Source organism: Anolis sagrei, chromosome 1 (genome assembly GCF_037176765.1).
Source record: "Anolis sagrei isolate rAnoSag1 chromosome 1, rAnoSag1.mat, whole genome shotgun sequence".
Lineage (NCBI taxonomy): Eukaryota > Metazoa > Chordata > Lepidosauria > Squamata > Dactyloidae > Anolis > Anolis sagrei.
The window spans coordinates 286,318,533-286,338,337 of record NC_090021.1 but is presented as its reverse complement, the minus strand read 5'-3'; the positions used below and the strand labels follow the sequence as shown (position 1 = coordinate 286,338,337).

Here is a 19,805-nt window from a genome sequence, read left to right as displayed (position 1 = left end):
ATACTATCAACAATGATTACAGACAAAATACAACTGCTACACAGTTCACACCACTTTAACCACCTTAGCTCAATGCTATAGAATCCTGGGAGTTGCAGTTTGGTGAGGCATCAGTACTCTTTAGCGCAGGAGGCTAAAGGCCTTGTGAAACTACAACTCTTAGGATTCCATAACATTGAGCAGTTGAAATGGTATCAAACTGCATTAATTCCACAGTGTAGATGGGCCCCTTGAGTGAGCTGTCCATCTGGAATGTGGACTGGGAAAGGCACATTGCCATCAGATTTGGAAAGGATGTTTGAGATTGTAACTTTGAATGCAGTTTACTTGCAAAATTCACTTTAGACGGGCTGGGGAACATTCTGTTTTCAGTAGAGTAATGAGATACAGACTTTTTCAAGCAACTCAGACTAACAAACAATGGGAAGAATGGGTGGCTGTGAGTTTTTTGGGCTGTATGGCCATGTTCCAGAGGCATTATCTCCTGATGTTTCGCCCACATTTATGGCAGGCATCCTCAGAGGTTTCTGAGGTCGTTTATGGACCTCACAATTTCTGAGGATGCCTGCAATAGATGTGGGTGAAATGTCAGGAGATAATGCTTCAGGAACATGATCATACAGCCCAGAAAACTCACAGCCACCCAGTGATTCCAACCATTAAAGCCTTTGATAACACAATGGGAAGAATGTTTGCATATCCATGGAGACTTGCAGCCATTCTTGAAGAACAGTTGCAATTGAATAACATTAATGATCTATAATTATTCTTCTAAGCAATGCTGCATACAATGGCATACATGTGTACAAAAGAAAGAAAGAAAGAAAGAAAGAAAGAAAGAAAGAAAGAAAGAAAGAAAGAAAGCAGACATTTGTGGAAACTGGATTTTGTTTTTTAATTATTATTTGTGGAAATATATATCCACAAATTTTGTTTTTCCCTTTATATTTTATTATTTTGCTCTATATAAACTTTCAAGTAATTCTGATGAGCTGAATTTTGTTTCTGTGTTTCTCAAAAATATGTTTTCTCAATAACACACACACACACACATATATATATATATATATATATATATATATATATATATTTGAAATATCCAAATGCCATAAAAGAATGTGGTTCAATCTTAGCCCAAATATGGCTGAAACATGGTGCTGGAGGAGAGTTCTATAGATGCTATAAACTAGCAAAAGATGAATAAATTGTTGTTAAAGCAGGTCTCACTATTCCCTAGAAGTCAAAGTGATTCATCAGGTGACACAACCATGCAAAATCTCATAATGCTCAGGAAAGTGGAAGGAAATAGGAAAAAAGGGAGATCATATTAAAGACAAATTGATTCAATAAAGGAAGACATTATCAACTCAACAGCAAATAAGGAATAGCAAACATACTATTTTTGCCCAGTCATTGCATTATTGTAATGACTGATCACACAGATTGAAAAAAACAACATTATTTTCCTTAAGGAAAAAAACCCATAAAATTGTATACTCTAATTTTGATATGTTACAAGCTCACTCAAAGATGTGATTTATTTCATTTATTCAGCTGTTAAATCCATCTCAAACTTCTTTCCACTACAGAAATAAATTACTGCAATCTGTTCAAAATACCCATCTGGTAGATCAAGGGCTATGGTAGGGCAGAAGGGAAATAAAAATATATGTTTCTCTATATATTTTCCATTCCATGTGTGCACACATCCAATGAAAACAAATTCCAAGAGGCAGCTTGAGACAGGAGTGATCTTGCAGTTTCTGAAGAGTTCAATAATATTGAGGACTAAATAAAATTGGGCAGGAATTGTGCTTAAAATTAAAGGCATATAGTCTTTCAGTAATCTTTATTGGCACTTTAAGTATTAAAATGTTAGTCTTCTTTTCAGTGCTAGCACCAGAAATACCGAAACAGGGCAATACCACTTTGTGATCATAGGGAGTCAAGGCCAATGAAAATTTTAAAACAACTGGTAGATTATCAAAGTACTCTTTCTGTCCAGCCCTGAGGCTCCTCTTTTAAGTGCTGAAACTGGCTGTGTTTGATGAAGATCGGCATGTTCCAGAAAAGAAATATCTAGTTATGACACTGCTATCTTGAATATGTGATTTCCAAATGACAGAGAATCCAGCTCCCTGCCATTTCTGCAGCTTCTGTTGAAGAAGCAAGTTGAATACTTTGGGACTATAGGTTGCTGGAGTAATCTATGTTAATCTTTTAGGAGATGGTCAGTATTCTTTGATAATATCCAAACTGGAAAACACCCATTCACATGCCACCATCATACTTGCATCATTACAGTTCATCCTAGTGCGCCAAGTTCTCTCCCCCCTCCCCCCCCCCCGCTCTATATATATCTGTTTGCTTTCTTAGTCCCTGAGACACCTCTAAGGTAGCCTATAGCACCTTGTCCGATGTTCAAATACTGAAAGTTACTCATCTCAAGTGGAAGTGCAGAAACTCAAGTATTTTCCCCCAAGAATGTTCTTGGGCATGGGCATGTGATTTTTTCTCGCCACCCCCTAAAATGGGCACTCCTAGAATACGGTCTAAAGCTATCAGACAAACAGGGGAAAAAGATGGATTGATGCGATGACCTGCTCCAGGGTAACGCAAGAGTGTAAAGTTGTCTTTCCCATGCTGGCGTAGGCATCCAATGGCTATGTCTGCATACAAACAGCTCTTCCAATAGCGATCATCTTCCCCTACCACAAAAAGGAAGTGGCCGTCTGCTTTTTCCACAGGTATGCGGCAGTGTGAATTGGCTGGGTCCATTGGGTCTTCTAAGGCTTCGTACATGTCAAACACCCCATTCTCAGAAATACTGACCCTGCTCATGTTAAAGCGAAGTCCAGGCAGAGTCATTTCACCATAATGAAGGGCACTGGCAGTGATGGAGCTGCAACCAGAAATGCAGACAGCTGCCACCACTTCTGGCAGGAAGGTCATCATTGAAGAGGCCAGTTCTGCTCCTTTCCCAGTTCCAACTGCACCAATTCCTGGACCTTTAACCTTTGGAAATTAATCAACAGAATCGAAAATATTAGAAGAGAAGAATCATTAGCAAGTACATGCAGTCCCCAAGTTACGAACAATATAGGTTCTGTATGTTGGTTCTTAAGTTGAATTTGTTTGTAAGTCGGAACGGGACATTTTTAAGTGTAACCCGAGCCAAAAATATATGCAAGATATTAGCTTTGGATAGCATAGGGAAAGGTTCACACCCCTGTGGTGTTTGTTTTGCTGTCTGTGCCCCTGTTCAGAAGATTTCACTTCACTTTCTGACCCTATGATGGATTTTGAAAAAGTGGCTTGTTGTGAAAACAAGGATAAATCTTCAGTTGAGACACTTTGTCCCCATGATAACTCTTATAGGAGTCTTCCGAGGGATAGATTTCTTTCACTTCCTGCTGTCTCAGCCCCGTACTGGAGCCCCTGGTTGCGCAGTGCCCTTGTGGCAGCAGGACTGAAGACCGGCAGGTTGCCGCTTCGAATCCGGGGAGAGCGCGGATGAGAGAAGCCTCCCACAAGGATGGCAAAACATCAAACATCCAGGTGTCCCCTAGGCAACGTCCTTGCAGACAGCCAATTCTCTCACACCAGAAGCAACTTGCAGTTTCTCAAGTTGCTCCCATATGAATAAAAAGCCCTGTACTTAACTATGAGTGGTTTGCAGCCGCAGAAGCACAGCAGTTAAAACCGCTAGGTGCAGGAAAAGCTGCTGACCCGAAGGTTAGCAGTTCAAAGCCTCTCAGCCCTAGCTTCTGCCAACCTAGCAGTTCGAAAGCATGTACTGCGAGTAGATCAATAGGTACCGCCTCGGCGGGAAGGTAAAAAGGTGTCCCATGAAGACATGCCAACAACACGATTGGAGATGTTTACGGACAGCAGGATCCTTGGCACAGAAAATAGAACAAGTGCACTTCCCTATGGCCGGAGTTGAGCATCACCTCCAGACGCCAAAGATGAAAAAGAGGGAGACCTTTACATTATATGTGTATTATATGTTGTTGTTTGTTGTGTAAAAGGCATTGAATGTTTGCCTTATATGTGTACTGTAAACCACTCTTGAGTCCTTCCGGGAAGATAAAGCAATATATAAATAGTGAGGTATTATTACTATTATTATTATTTGTAAGTCATGGTTTGTAACTTGGGGACTGCCTGTTTGTGCCACATAGGCACGTCGTTTAAAAAGAAATATATGAACTTCCTGTCAGAAAACTATATACACAAAACCAAAACATTACAATTTCCAGGCTTCTTCTCCCCCGTAGTGTGTGCCTCCACACTCACCTTTGGATGGCGCAGCAGAAACCTGGCCGCCTGTTCAAAATACTCAAGGTGGAAATCGCCCATGACTTGAGGGAGATCCTCAAAATGAAAATACGGCAAGGCGAGAGCAGCAAAGCCATGCGTGGCCAGAAGGCTAGATCGGAATTCAATTAGCCCGCCTTCGTCACCAAACATATCTATCACTCCTGGAAAGGGGCCATTCCCTAATAATAAAAGCATAAACAATAAGGCTGTTGGGACAGGACAATGAAAGAATATAAAGCAGGCATGGACCCACTTAGGCCCTCCAGGTGTTTTGGACTTCAACTCTCACCATTCCTAACAGCCTTAGGTCCTTTTGTGGTTTAGCCTGCGATTGTTTCATTGCCTGAGATTTCACAGATTAGTGAACAAACTATGTATTGTCGAAGGCTTTCATAGCCAGAATCACTGGGTTGTTGTTGGTTTTTTGGGCTATATGGCCATGTTCTAGAAGCAGTCTCTCCTGACATTTTGCCTGCATTTATGGCAGGCTTCCTCACAACCTCTGAGGATGCCTACCATAGATGCAGGCAAAACTTCAGGAGATAATGCTTCTAGAACATGGCCATATAGCCCAAAAAAACTACAACACAGTGAACAAACTTCTGCAGACCTACACGAGTATGAGAATGGGGATTCTGTGCAGGAGTCTGGTGTTGCTCCTGATGGGACTGAGGATTCTGGGATTGTTAGATCAAAAGGGGGTGTTCAGTTAGAGACAGATTCAGAGGCTGACAGGTCTGAGCTAGCTTTCCCAAGAGAACCAAGATCAGAATTTAATCGGAATGTGTTAATTGGAGATGTAGATTCATCTGACTTCCCTGAGTTAGATAGAAGGAAAGCAATTTGTCAGCAGAGACAGGTGGCTGAAGGGAGGCGCCATTCTCAGAGGCTGTTATCTAACAGGAGCCCTCAGAGTTCTCAAGGAAAAAGACATAGTTTCAGTATAAATGGGGGTTGATTTAAAGTATTTCTTTAGAAGAATCAACATCTAGGTTAAGGGAACAAGCCTAAGCCCCTCTCTCTTGTTTCAAGATTCATGGACCCAAGTCTTGGATTTTCCTATTTGGTTTTTCATGGACTCGTGTTTTTAATATCAAATGTTTTTTCTTGGTTTTTTCCACCGCTCTTAGATTCAAGTGGTTTTATAGACTCATAGGGGGTTTTTTTGGGGTTTTTTTTGGATCTCTGTTATATTTACCAAGACTCCTGTTTGAAAGGTTTTGCCTGTACCTTGGTCTTTTGGATTGTTACCTTTTTACACGGACTATATTTTATATGCCTTTTAAAATACTTTTATTCTTTCTGCTGAAGCTGCATTTCTCCTTTAATAAACTGCTGTGCTTCTATACTGAACTCTGGAGTGTGAGATTGGTTCAGGGGTGCCTTTCCAGTCATGGTGTGCGACAGATCCAAGGAAGGGGGCCTCAGGTTGTTAGGAATGGTGGGAGTTGAGATCCAAAACACCTGGAGGGCCCAAGTTAGCCCAGACTGAGTGTAGATGCACCCTAGCACCAATAGATGCACCGACTGTTAGAAATTATTTATTAATTATTTTATTTACGACATTTATATGCCACCCTTCTCACCCCAAAGGGGACTCAGAGCGGCTTAGAAGATATATATATACATACAATATATTATGCTATTAGCATAGAATAATATCAGTATTAAATATTATTATATCGTACTATATCATTATATTGTAATATTATTCGTAACATTACATGTAATATAAATATAATAATAATATTTTTTTGCCCCCAATGTGATGTGACGGCAAAAAAAGCCAATGGGATTTTGGCCTGCATCAATAGGAGCATAGTGTCTAGATCAGGGGTCCTCAAACCTTTGAAACAGAGGACCAGGTCACAGTATCTCAAACTGTTGGAGGGCTGGATTATAATTTGGAAAAAAAAAAAGAATGAATTCCTATGCACACTGCACATATCTTTTTGTAGTGCAAAAAACCCACTTAAAAACAATACAATGATTGAAATGAAGAACAATTTCAATAAATATAAAATTATTAGTATTTCAATGGGAAGTGTGGGCCTACTTTTGGCTGATGAGATAGGATTGTTGTTATTGTTGTTGTTGTTGTTGTGTGCTTTCAAGTCATTTTAGACTTAGGTTGACCCTGAGCGAGGGCTGGGTAAATGACCTTGGAGAGCCACATCCGGCCCCCGGGCCATAGTTTGAGGACCCCTGGTCTAGATCTAGGAAAGTAATGCTACTCCTCTATTCCGCTTGGTTAGACCACACCTGGAATACTGTGTCCAATTCTGGGCACCACAATTGAAGAGAGATATTGACAAGCTTGAATGTGTCCAGAGGAGGGTGACTAAAATGATCAAGGGTCTGGAGAACAAGCCCTATGAGGAATGGCATAAGGAGCTGGGCATGTTTAGCCTGAAGAAGAGAAGGCTGAGAGGAGATATGATAGCCATGTATAAATATGTGAGAGGAAGCCACAGGGAGGAGGGAGCAAGCTTGTTTTCCGCTTCCCTGGAGACTAGGACGCGGGACAGTGGCTTCAAACAACAAGAAAGGAGATTCCATCTGAACATGAGGAAGAACTTCCTGACTGTGAGAGCCGTTCAGCTGTGGAACTCTCTGCCCTGTGGTGTGGTGGAGGTTCCTTCTTTGGAAGCTTTTAAGCAGAGGCTGGATCGCCATCTGTCAGGGGTGATTTGAATGCTTCTTGGCAGGGGGTTGGTCTGGATGGCCGATGAGGCCTCTTCCAACGCTTTGATTCTAATAATAATACATTACATTATAATAATTGTGGGAGCTGAATTCCAAAACACCCGGAGGGGGGGGGGCGATGTTGTCCCCTGCCTGGCCTAGTTGGGGAGGTGCCCGGTCGGAAGCGCACCTGCGGGGAGGAAGAGGGATCCCCGCACGGGCCCCTCCTTCAGCCGGACCTTCCTGATCCCGGGGAGCGTGAAGCGCCTCTCCGCGCGGGCCTTGGCCAGCACTTGCCCGGGGATCCCTCCTGGGCCGCTGTGCCCGCGGTGCACGGAGAGCTCCACCTCCAGGGCCGCCTCGGCGCTCGGGGGCTCCAGGCGCCGGTGGGGCCGCTCCATGGCGGCCGGGGAGAGGCTCCAGAAGAGGCCCATGGGCTCGCGGCCCACGAAGTCCCCGCCCAGGGAGGCCTCCGCGCCCACGTCCACCGCGCCCCCCGCATCCGCGCGGTAGTGGGCGCAGGCGTCGAAGAGGCTGCCCTGCTCGCCGGCAGCGAGCGCCCGGAGGGTGACCTCCTGCCCGGGAGGCAGGCCCCGCACGTGGATCTCCGCAGGCCGGTCCGCCAACCCCTCCGCGGGGGTCACCGTCACCGTCGCGGCCGCCCTTCGGAAGGCAAGCCCGGCCAAGGACCCGGCTGCACGGAAGCCTGGAGTCGCTCTCCACATGGTGGGCGGGAGGGAGGGAGGAATGGGGGCGCGGCCCCTTTAAGAACACTTTTGCACTCTTAAAGACGCCGCTGCCGATGACGTCAGGCAAAAGCAATCGATCGCGCTAGGTGCACGCGGAAGCATTTAGGCAGACAGCTTCGATCGATCCAAGACAGGTCGGCATCTTCAAACTGCGTCCCTCCGCTGTTTAGGCCTCCAACTCCCATAAACCCTAGTACAGTGGATCCCAATCTGTGTGTCCCCAGGTGCTTTGGCCTACAACTCCCAGAAATCCTAGCCAGTTTACCAGCTGTAAGGATTTCTGGGAGTTGAAGCCCAAAACATCTGGGAACCCACAGGTTGGGAACCACTGCCCTACACACCTTGTTCAATGGTCAGGAATTCTAGGAGCTGGAGGTCCCAACAGCTGGAGTTTGGGGCTCTTCCACACAGCCCTCTATCCCAGAATATCAAGGCAGAAAATCCTACATTATTAGTGTTTGGACTCAGATAACCCAGTTCAAAGCAGATATCATGGGATGTTCTGCCTTGATATTCTGGGATATAGGGCTGTGTGGAAGGGCCCCGAGTCCCCACTGCCTGATAATCTGGGATAAACAGAAAACCTGGAATCAGATCCAGGGATATAGGTCCTGTCTGGAAGGACCCTTAGGATTTTGGTTTTTTTAAAAAAAACAAAACAAAAACAAATGCAGGACTTTGTACTTGGGCACTTCTACACAGCCCTCTGTCCCAGAATATCAAGGCAGAAAATCCCACATTATCTGAGTGTGGACTCTACCCAGTTCAAAGCAGATATTTGTGGGATTTTCTGCCTTGATATTCTGGGATATAGGGCTGTGTGGAAGGGCCCACAGTTAATCTTGACATAGGCCCCTTCCACACAGTCGAATACAATCCCACATTTTCTGCTTTGAACTGGAATATATGGCAGTGTGGACTCAGATAAACCAGTTCAATGCATATATTGCAGGATTTCCTGCCTTGATATTTAGGGACCCATTCCACACAGCTGTATAAAACCCCACATTATCTGCTTTGAACTGGGATATATGGCAGTGTGGACTCAGATAACCCAGTTCAAAGCAGATGTGGGATTTTCTACCTTGATATTCTGGGTTATATGGCTGTGTGGAATGGCCCCCTGTGTTTCAGTACAGTGGTTCTTGAAGCTTTGTTTCTCCAGGTGTTTTGGCTCCCACAATTCCTAACAGTGGATTAAGCATATTAAAATTAAATTAAGCATATCAGGATACAAGTGTTTGGTTCACTCCTGACACAATAAATAATTAAATAACTACCACTCAATATTATGGAATCGTGGGAGTTGTAGTTTAGTGAGGCACTAACACTCTAAATCTATTGACTATTTTTGTGATTCAGAGTATAGAAGAAGCAAAGCAGCACTGAATACTCATCTCAATGTTGATTTTATTTAGAAACCGTAATAAGTTACAGTGCAATTTCATTTTAATCATTACTTTATGAGAACACAAAACAGAGCTAAACTGGAGGGCACTAACTTGGATTTGCAAACACTTTGAAGTTAAAAGTAAAATTGCTATGTCTGAAGTTACCTTTGAAAGCTGACAGTGACAGCATTTTAAACATTATCCAAGTGCTGATAAAATGTTAATTTTCCCTCCCAAAAAGGAGGAAAAGAGGGTATACCTCTTTCATTTAAATTTTGTACACATCCCACCAAATGGTATGTTCAACGGGTTAGTTCATACCCAAATTGATTTGGATATACAACTTGATGTGAGGAATTGTTATTTTGAGTAAGAAGCAAAAAGAAACAAAACCAGAAAGAACCAATCTGTATATTATAAGCGAATACAACTTTTCACCTTGGCAATGCAACTAGGTCATCCTGCAAATCTTCCCAGACACTGTCAGCAGACTCTTCTGTCAGTCTGCTGAACATCAATAAGAATGGCTAGTTTAAGCACAAAGTTTAAGGTGGTGAGTTTAAGGCACAAATTTGTAGGCGGGTGAGTATTGGGCTTTCCCATCAGTCTCCCTCCACAAGCTTACACTTCACACATGCCAACTTTATTTCATCAACATCTTGCTTAGCAGAATATACAGCCTTCTTGCATCCATCTTGAAACACATATCTCGGGACCAAAGCTCTCACAATCTGCTTTCTTTTGCACCTTGTTCACCACCAAGGTGCTTGTGGAAGAAAGCCTGAATCTGCTGCCAAGCATCTTCTTGTGCTGCTGCATGAGCCCTAGGCTCTCCTCCCCAAATCACGGGGCTGCCCACCAAGAAATGCATGGAAACTGCGCAGAAGGGCATATAAGGTGGCTCAATGTAATGTCCTGCTCCAGGATAGCAGATTATCTCTGGTTTTGATTTTCCATGAGCCTGCAAACGTTTAGAGCCTTCATTTGCATAGAATTCACTCTTCCAGTTATGGTCATCCTGGCCGACAATGAAAAGAAAGCGTCCCTCAGCCCTCTCCAGTGGAATAAAGCTTTTGCGCCCCTCACCCTCAAGTGGATCTTCCAGGACGTCAATAATGTCAGCAACCCCAGCGCTGTCAAATTTGGCTCGTTTTGTGTCAACGCCAATAGGAGGAATGGTGATGTCCTTGTAGTGCAGGGCTGCACCAACATTAACTACAGAGCCATTAACTGTGACTATCGCTGTTATACCCTTCAAGAAAGAAGCCATAGAGACACAGAGATCACCTGCTTTGGAGTGTCCAAGCAGCCCAATTCCTGGGCCTTTGACCTGAAGGAGGAAAAAGAAAATGAGAAAGAGAAATTAAGAGTAATACTGGAAGAGCTGTGCAAGTGCATCTCACATGTCTGATTACACTGTTGTTCATCCCTAGTTGGACTAGACAGTTAAGCGGATTCATTGGCATTTGTGTATGGCTTTTATCACAGCAACTGCCTAAGACTTCCCTGCTTTCTCAATCTCCCCCTACCCTGCAAATATATGGGTTCTTGTAACTTTTGGTATCATTCTACATCAGGAATTCAGCACAAAGAAGGAAGTTCAAAGTATAAGAGTAAGATAAGGAAACAACAATCCAAATCATTCAGAGTAGTAATGTGAAACCAGGCACTGCAGTTCTTGCTTCATGGCAATGTGAGCTGGTTATTCCCTTGACAGAAGGGCTATATATACAAGTTTAAGTCTGAAGTTTCACAGGCTTCTCCAAGATCTGGAAGCTTTTGGGGGGATGTGTTGACAGGAGACCCATCTATCACTTACACAGGCTTCTGAAACAGGGCCCAAACAAGCTATCTTATATCTGAGGGGAAGCCTCCTCTACAGAATCCCCTGACAGAGCATTCTCTCTGCACAATAGTATCTGGATATCAAAAACATGTAAATGTGAGGTCCTTTCTTCACAGCTACCCTCAAGTATGGACACCCTCTTTTTGTAATGTATAAATCATGCAATAATAGGTATATTTACCTTCAAGTCATCAGTCAACTTTTGATGAGCTTATGAATTTCAGGCAAAGAATTCCTGGAAGTAGTTTTGGCTATTCCTTTCTCTGAAATATAGCCTACAGTACCTAGTATTACTTAGTGGAATCCCATCAAAATATGAACCAGGGCTGATTCTGTTTCATTTCAAAGATCAGAAAGGATCTGGTGCCTTTATACTTCTTCTGAAAGCATATTCTGCACCACACTGGCTTTTAAGAGCCAGAATGGCCCGTATTTGCAACCTAATTTCAAGCTGCACAAGCCATTCAGTCTGAGGTGTGGTAAATTAAGGAAAAGGTCTTCCTATTTTGATGAAGATCATCCACACATGGCTTACCATTGGGTGTTTTAGCATGTAATTTACACCTTCTTCAAAATACTCCAGACGTAAATCCTTTAGCTGCTTGGGAAGACCTTCATAGCCATAATAGGCCAGTGCAAACATGGCGAAGCCACGATTGGCCAACAAACACGCTCGGTATTCAGGGAGACCTCCTCCAGCTCCGTAAAGATCAATGATTCCAGGAAAGGGACCATTACCTGTAGGCGAGGTAAAGAGATACTACACATGTAAAATGGAAAGCCCACCATGTTATCTTACAAACAGAGTCTCAACTATGTGGCTCAAATTATTAATTGGAACTTCTGTCACAAGTACCACCTGCCAGCAATAAAGAACTGGTGGGATCATAAACCTGCAAAAGTAGTGGAAAATGAACACGCAAAAATACTGTGGGACTTTCGCATCCAGACTGACAAAGTTTTGGAACACAATACTACAATGCTACAGCAACTGGAAATGACAACTGGAACGGAATATGGACTACGAGCTTGGTTATGATTCTATGATAAGACGGAGCGGATTATTTTAGTGTAATTAGATGATTGTATATTAGTGATGTTGGTTTTTGTTGTTGTAGCTTATTGTAAAATGTGGTTTTATATGTTGTACACTGCCGCGAGTCTCTCTAGGGCTGAGAGCGGCGGTTAACAAATGCAACAAATAAATAAATAAATACAACGACATCACGATTGTGGGGGGGGAAAAGTTTGGATTGCTATTTATTATCCACCTCTCCTGTTGCCTAGAGGAGGAATACAACAAAGTCAGAAACACGTAAACATAAAATACATACAATAAATTACAGAGATAAAAACACAAACATGTATTTTTAAAATGGCTCTTCTCCTCAGCACCATAGGCCCAATGGCAGATTTACCAATAAAGCAAGCAAAGTATTGTTTACGACTACAAATGCAAAATAATAACAAAATTACTAGTTTTCATAACATTGACAATAACATACACCTTTTAATATACCTCTGGGGCTACTTAAACTTGACACAGTTTGGAGCCCCAGCATATCTTAGTCTAGCCCTAGTTATCCTTATAAGAACCCGAATGGTGAATCAGCCTAAAAGGAATACAAGACCCATCAGACTAACTGAATGCAGACAGTTTCAAAGAATATGGGGTCCGTCAGGCTGAATTAGCATAGCTTCAGTGACATTCCAAAATGTATGTTGGGACACACTAGTGTGGCATCTGTAGTCCACAAGTGTGTCACATGAAAAATGCGCCTCCCCCAGTGGCTGGGGGGTGTGGTGAGAAGGGAAACACGGAAAAGATCTCCAAAGGGCATCCACTCCAACCCCCCTGAGCCAGGCAGTAAGACACAGTCAAAACCCTCCCAAAAGACAGAAATCCAGCCTCAGTTTAAAACCTCCAAAGAAGGAGACTCCACCGGAAGAGACCTCCAGGGGCATCTAGTCCAACCACTTTCAGCCAGACAGGAATGCAAAATCAAATCAACTCCATTTAGCCTCTCCTTAAAAAGCCTCGAAAAAGATTGAATCATGACAGAAGTGGTGCTGTTCACGTGCAGGTACGGTTATAACTTTCATAATTGGCGCAATATGTTGATGGAGTTGCCATAATCAGCACTAAGAAGGATAAGTTTCTGATTAAGAAAATCTATTGAAACTGATGTTTGTAATGAACCTCATGGAGCAGCAATAGAGGAAACTGAAGAAGAATCAATTGTAGGGTGTAAGAATCATAAAGGGAGTATTTCTAAACCTTTTATACAATAAAGATTATAGGAAGTGCAAGTGCGCACAAACACACACAGTATGAAAATCTTATAAGTGGCTGGTTTAACCCAGGCATGAGCAAACTTGAGCCTTCCAGGTGTTTTGGACTTCAACTCCCGCAATTCCTAACAGTCGACAGATCCCAGAATACCATACGATGAGAACATAGCAGTTATAGTGAAATCATAGTGCTGTAATTGTGTAGTTAGAACAATAGGCTGTTAGGAATTGTGTCCATCAGACACTATCGTTCAGGCATGGGCAAACTTCAGCCATCCCTCCCACCAGGTATTTTGGACTTCAGCTCCCACAATTCCTAACAGCCTTAGGCCCGCTTAAGCGATTGTGGAGGAAAAGGAAAATATCTTCAAGAAGGCCTAATCTCCAGGCTCTACAAATATATTTTAGAATACAATTTAGTAGACAACTAAACAAAAATGATTATGATCACATGGGTCAAAGATTTAGGCAGAAATATCGATTTGGATGAGTAGGAAAATTTTTGGAAAAGGGTTTAGGTCCAAAACACCTGGAGGGCCCAAGTTGGCCCAAGCCTGGTGTAACTCCAACCAGATAGATTGTTTTGGACAGCTCAGTGGCCAGCTCACTTAGAGAAAACATGTTTAAAATGTTTTACAGAACCTACATAACTCCAGAGTTATTGGCTAAAATAGAGAAAACAGGACGAGGGGCTTGCTGGAGAAGTAAGAAGGTGAAGGGATCTTTTTTCCACGTATGGTGGACTGTAACATAAAGAATTCTGGAAAAAAGTGGTGAAAGAAACAAACAAAATGATTAACAAAAAAGTCAAGAAAAACCCAGAAATGTGCTTATTAGGAATATTTAGAAGGCGTATTAGCGCAGGAGATGAAGAAATATGTCAGTATTACTTTGTTGCTGCGAGACTAATAATAGCTAAAACATGGAAGGGAGGAAAAGAGTTAACTATTAAGGATTGGAGAGATAAATTAGTAGATTATATCCAAATGGCCAACTGACAAATAGCAGCAGAGGAAGAAATAATGAATTTGTTAAAAAAAAAAAAAAAAGGAGGCTGGCAATTGGATATCTCCAAAAGAAGATAAAAGTAAATTTGAAGATCGCCATAAAGGGGATTTAGTGAAAGAAGACATGTGGGTAGTTGTGGGGAAGTTATGTGATCCATACTGAGTGGTGTCAGGGGTCATGAGGTTGGGTTCACAGGTGTGGGGTTATAGGATCAATAAATGTTAAGGTATAAGTGTACAGTCAAAGTTGATTTTTCATATGTGTAACGAGTGCTGACTGTATACCATTCTGTAAACTTGCATACTCTTTTGTATATATTTTTCTTATTTTTTTCTTCTTCTTTTTTTGTATTTTGTTTTGTTTTTTCCCCCCTGGTGTCGGTTTTGTTCCCTGTGTGCACCATAAATCAATTTTAAAAATTAAAAAAGGAATAGTGCGAGTTCTTTGCCACCGCCCTCGTTGTCCTGAATTGGACCAGGAGTGGAGCAACATCAATTCCCCAGAATGTTTTGGACTTCAACTCCCACCATTCCTAACAGCCTCAGGCCCTTTCCATTTCCCTCAGCTGTTTAAGTGGCTGAGGGGAAAAAAGAAGAGGCCTGAGGCTGATAGGAATTGTGAGAGTTGAAGTCCAAAACATTATGGGGAACTGATGGAGGGAGGGGCCAAGTTTGCCCATGCCTGGGTTAACTTCTGGTATGCTTTGAAAAATGAATGATCTGGTCGCGAAAGGATGATTGTCTAAAAAGCCTGTCACTAATATGAAAAGTTTGGGAAGCTCTGGACTAAGGTGTCTATCAGACACTATAGTTCAAGGACTACAGAGCCCATTGGGCTGAAAGAGCACCCTGCTCATGACTCCATAAGGTTCTGCAGATGTTCTGAAGTTGAATTTGTATGTATGTCAGAACAGGTACATTTCTTAAGCCTTAACTCTGATTTGAGCCAACTTGGGCCCTCCAGGTGTTTTGGACTTCAACTCCCATCATTCCTAACAGCCTCAGGCCCTTTCCTTTTCCCCCTCAGCCGCTAGGAAAGGGCCTGAGGCTGTTAGGAATGGTGGGAGTTGAAGTCCAAAACACCTGGAAGGAGGGCCCAAGTTAGCCCAGGCCTGGTCTAACTCCAACTAGACAGATTGTTTGGGTAGCCTAGAGATGGGCGAACACCCCTCTGGTGTTTGTTTTGCTGCCTGTGGGCCTGTTCAGAAGACTTGACCTCACTTCCTGTCCCTGTGAGAATGAGAAATTTGAAAACTCCAAGGCGGGCTTGAAGGCCTAGGGCTGGGCCTCACCGGGCGGGAGGAAGAGGGTGCCCCGGAGGGCGCCTTCCCTGACGGGGATCCGGCGGGTCCCTTCTCCCAGGAAGGCCCTCTCGTGGGTCCCGTGGGCGAGGACCGGGCCCGGGCCCTCAGAAGGCCCTCCTCCGCGCACGTCGACCTTCAGCACGAAGGGGGTCTGCACGTCGCGCTTCACCAGGCGCCGCATGGGCCTCCGCAGCGACCAGAGCAGGCCCATGGGCTCCAGGCCCGAGAAGCTCCCGCCCTCGCCCTCCAGCGCCGGGGAGCGGCTGACATCCAAGCGGCCCTCGGCGTCGGCCCGGTAGAAGGCCCGCGCCTCGAAGAGCTCTTGCCGCTCGTCCTCCAGCGAGGCCTCCAGGGTCACCTCCTGCCCCGGCCTCAGGCCTTCCACGGAGAGGCGCAGCGGCTCGTCGAAGAGGCTGCGGCCGGAGGGGGCGAAGAGGACGCGGGGGTTGGCCGCCATGGAGGAGCCGAAGCGAGGCAGAAAGGAGGCCGGGAAGGCCGCCAGGCGCGAGAAGGAGGCTCTTGAAGGACTCCAGCAAGATGGAAACATCCTCTACTTTGTATCTAGGGCTGGGGAATCTTAGCTCCTTTTGGAGGTGTTTTACTATGCAGACAGCAGCACGGATTGGCCTCCTGGAGGAGGAGGAGAAGGGCAGGGACTCCACGCCCTCCTTGGAAAGGAATGAGCCTCCCTTATTGATTTATCCTGTCAGAAGCAAATAGAAAATACAGCTATCATGTGTTTTAAAAAAACCCACAAAGTTAAAAGCTTGGCATTATGCTAAATGTCCTTTGATCAAAATGATCAAGGGTCTGGAGAACAAGCCCTTTGAGGAGCGGCTTAAAGAGCTGGGCATGTTTAGCCTGAAGAGGAGAAGGCTGAGAGGAGACCTGATAGCCATGTATAAATATGTGAGGGAAGTCATAGGAAGGAGGGAGCAAGCTTGTTTGCTGATGGGTTGTTGTAGGTTTTTTCGGGCTATATTGCCATGGTCTAGAGGCATTCTCTCCTGACATTTCGCCTGCTGCTGCATCTATGGCAAGCATCCTCAGAGGGTGGAACACATCTCACCACACTAAAACAGTGGATGTGGCTCTTAATGAGACATGCCGCATTATCACGGGGTGTCTGCGCCCTACACCACTGGAGAAATTACACTGCTTAGCCGGTATTGCACCACCTGACATCTGCCGGGAAGTAGCATCCAATAATGAAAGGACCAAGGCTGAGACATCTGCAGCTCATCCCTTGTTTGGGTATCAGCCAGCACGTAAATGACTTAAATCAAGAAATAGTTTTCTAAGATCTACAGAGACACTCACTGGAACACCTCAGCAAGCGAGAGTCCAAAAGTGCCAGGCTCAAACCCAGAACCTCAACCAATGGCTGATACCAAAGGAGAGACTCCCCCCTGGGCACACAGAAAACTAGGCAACTTGGAAGGTGCTGAACAGACTGCGCTCTGGCACCACAAGATGCAGAGCCAACCTCAAGAAATGGGGCTGCAAAGTGGAATCCACGACATGGGAGTGTGGAGAGGAGCAAACCACTGACCACCTACTGCAATGCAACCTGAGCCCTGCCACATGCACGATGGAGGACCTCCTTGCAGCAACACCAGAAGCACTCCAAGTGGCCAGATACTAGTCAAAGGATATTTAATCAACTACCAAACTCACAAATTTTGTATTTTGTGTTTGTTTGCTTTGTTCTGTTAGAAATGTAATATAAATGACTGGTTGCCCTGACACGACAAATAAATAAATAATCCCCAGAGGGTGCTTGCCATAGATGCAGGCGAAACATCAGGAGAGAATGCCTCTAGACCATGGCCATATAGCCCGAAAAAAACCTACAACAACCCAGTGATTCCGGCCATGAAAACCTTTGACAATACATTGTTTTCTGATGCCCTGGAGACTAGGACGCGGAACAATGACTTCAATCTACAAGAAAGGAGATTCCATCTGAATGTTGCATGAAACCCCCCTGGGCAAAATTATTATTTGTTCCCTTTGTGCTTGCAGCAGAGAGTTCCAAAGGCTGCAGACACTTTAAGTATACTTGTTTGGCTCTGCACATGTTAAATCAGGAAACTAGCTACAGACTGCTTATGATCCCTTAATAAATTGATTACCCTGAACTCTGTGCTTCTCTTGCCTTTCCTTGCTGTAATGCAGGGGTCCTCAAACTAAGACCCGAGGGTCGGATGCAGCCCTCCAAGGTGATTTACCCGGCCCTCACTCAGGGTCAACCTAAATCTGAAAGAACTTGGAGGCACACAACAACAACAACAATCCTGTCTCATCAGCCAAAAGCAGGCCCACACTACTAGTAAACTACTAGTAAGTTTATATTGAACTACTAGTAAGTTTATATTTGTTAAAATTGTTTTTCATTTTAATTATTGTATTGTTTTTAAGTGTGTGTTTTTTATTTTTATTTTTTTGCACTACAAATAAGATATGTGCAAGGTGCATAGGAATTCATTCATATTTTTTTTCAAATTATAATCTGGCCCTCCAACAGTTTGAGGGACTGTGACCTGGCCCTCTGTTTAAAAAGTTCGAAGACCCCTGCTGTAATGTATCTTTCCCAGCCCTCATGTACCTCTCCTTGCTGTAATTCAGCCTTTGCTCTTCTCTTTCCAGATAGCTGGTCCCCGTTAGAAAGCGTTTGGACAAGATGGCCCATTGCCTTTCCTGCCTGACTCGGGAAGTAGCTACTCTTCACAATGCACCTTTGTGTGTGGGACCTCTACCCACGGAAGGAAAACTGATTGTCTTTTTCCTAAGCCCTTCTCCTCTGCCATTTGCATGATTGTACCAATATGTCCTGTTTAAGCTGCCATGATCTAGGGCCAATGCCCTGGGTTGGCTCCCTGGTGGGGCACTGCCATGACCATCCTGCGCACAATAAACTTTTCCTGGGTAGGGCCAAGTGCCCTCAATCATTTTTATTATTTTTCCTGTTGAATAAAGGGAAATCCATTCACCACCACTCAATGCCCTTTGCCTCTTCACAAGCCAACTGCTCAGCAAAGCTCCCTTTCTGTGATTGGTCAGAATTGGGACACTCGACAAATGGGCTTCGCTACAGCTGATGTTGCTGCAATGGGAAATTTGAAATTATTGTGTATAAAAGAGGCTGTATTTCTGTTTTCTGGCTACTCTAGTTTCTTTGTGAATGTATCATAAACTAAGATCTTATCTGCAGATAATGAAACCTTCCTTGGCTGAAATCTCCTTCTCACCTTACTGCAGGTGATTTTAATTGGGGCTGATCTGTATGTTTGCAGCAGGAACTCACAGAAAATGGGTAGACTTATCACTTGTCTGTGGTTTCTGCCAAAAGGCTTCTTCTGGTGTCACTGCCAGCGGTTGCCTCCTAAATTGGGGCCAACATGAACATTAGGAAGAACTTCCTGACTGTGAGAGCTGTTCAGCAGTGGAACTCTCTGCCCCGGAGTGTGGTAGAGGTTCCTTCTTTGGAAGCTTTTAAACAGAGACTGGATGGCCATCTGTCGGGGGTACTTTGAATGCAATTTTACTGCTTCTTGGCATGGGGTTGGACTGGATGGCCCATGAGGTCTCTTCCAACTCTATGATTCTATGAACAGTAGCTGGCCACTTGGAGTGCTTCTATTGTGCATGTGAAGGTCCTCCATTGTGCAGGTGGCAGGGATCAGACTGCATTGTTGTAGGTGGTCTGCGGTTTGCTCTTCTCCACACTCACATGTCGTGGACTCCACTTTGTGGCCCCATTTCTTAAGGTTGGCTCTGCATCTCATGGTGCAGAGCACAGTTTGTTCAGTGCCTTCCAAGATGTCTAGAAGTCGTCCAGTCCTCAGTGTGCCCAGGAAGGAGTCTCTTGTTCGCTATCTGCCACTGATAGGAGCCACGGTGGCGCAATGGGTTAAACACGTGTGCTGGCTGAACTGCTGACCTGAAGGTTGCTGGTTCGAATCTGCAGCACGGGATAGACTCCCGTCTGTCAGCTCTTGCTTATGGGAACATGAGAGAAGCCACACAGCTAATACATCTGGGCATTCCCTGGGCAATGTCTCTGTAGATGGCCAATTCTCTCACCCCAGAAGTGACTTGCAGTATGTTCTCAAGTAGTTTCTGACACTGGGTTGTTGTAGGTTTTTCAGGCTAGACAATGTTCCCTCACTTATCTGCAAAGTAGGGATACCATATTAATTTTAATA

The 19,805-nt window shown here is 44.3% G+C and overlaps 2 protein-coding genes across 2 annotated transcripts; both read right to left on the bottom strand.

The window, feature by feature from the left end:
- Positions 1-1,531: 1,531 nt before the first annotated feature.
- Positions 1,532-7,795, bottom strand: LOC132766826 (acyl-coenzyme A thioesterase 1-like). The gene is made up of 3 exons (XM_060761176.2): positions 7,199-7,795; positions 4,300-4,502; positions 1,532-3,015 (listed from the first exon to the last, which is right to left on the bottom strand). Exons 1-3 carry the CDS (start codon positions 7,731-7,733, stop codon positions 2,440-2,442), a joined length of 1,314 nt encoding a protein of 437 aa, XP_060617159.2. The 5' UTR covers positions 7,734-7,795; the 3' UTR covers positions 1,532-2,439.
- A 1,357-nt stretch (positions 7,796-9,152) lies between these two features.
- Positions 9,153-16,221, bottom strand: LOC132766835 (acyl-coenzyme A thioesterase 1-like). The gene is made up of 3 exons (XM_060761188.2): positions 15,586-16,221; positions 11,530-11,732; positions 9,153-10,478 (listed from the first exon to the last, which is right to left on the bottom strand). Exons 1-3 carry the CDS (start codon positions 16,142-16,144, stop codon positions 9,873-9,875), a joined length of 1,368 nt encoding a protein of 455 aa, XP_060617171.2. The 5' UTR covers positions 16,145-16,221; the 3' UTR covers positions 9,153-9,872.
- Positions 16,222-19,805: the final 3,584 nt, after the last annotated feature.

What these genes read in the sequence shown, in the direction of transcription:
- LOC132766835 (XM_060761188.2), bottom strand. Translation starts at nt 16,144, where the DNA reads ATGTTTCCATCTTGCTGGAGTCCTTCAAGAGCCTCCTTCTCGCGCCTG. An exon ending in CACCCTCTTCCTCCCGCCCG is followed by an intron (nt 11,733 to 15,585) that starts GTGAGGCCCAGC and finishes CCTCGCCTACAG; the next exon opens with GTAATGGTCCCTTTCCTGGA. An exon ending in ACATGCTAAAACACCCAATG is followed by an intron (nt 10,479 to 11,529) that starts GTAAGCCATGTG and finishes TTCCTCCTTCAG; the next exon opens with GTCAAAGGCCCAGGAATTGG.
- LOC132766826 (XM_060761176.2), bottom strand. Translation starts at nt 7,733, where the DNA reads ATGTGGAGAGCGACTCCAGGCTTCCGTGCAGCCGGGTCCTTGGCCGGG. An exon ending in ATCCCTCTTCCTCCCCGCAG is followed by an intron (nt 4,503 to 7,198) that starts GTGCGCTTCCGA and finishes TTTTATTATTAG; the next exon opens with GGAATGGCCCCTTTCCAGGA. An exon ending in TTCTGCTGCGCCATCCAAAG is followed by an intron (nt 3,016 to 4,299) that starts GTGAGTGTGGAG and finishes TAATTTCCAAAG; the next exon opens with GTTAAAGGTCCAGGAATTGG.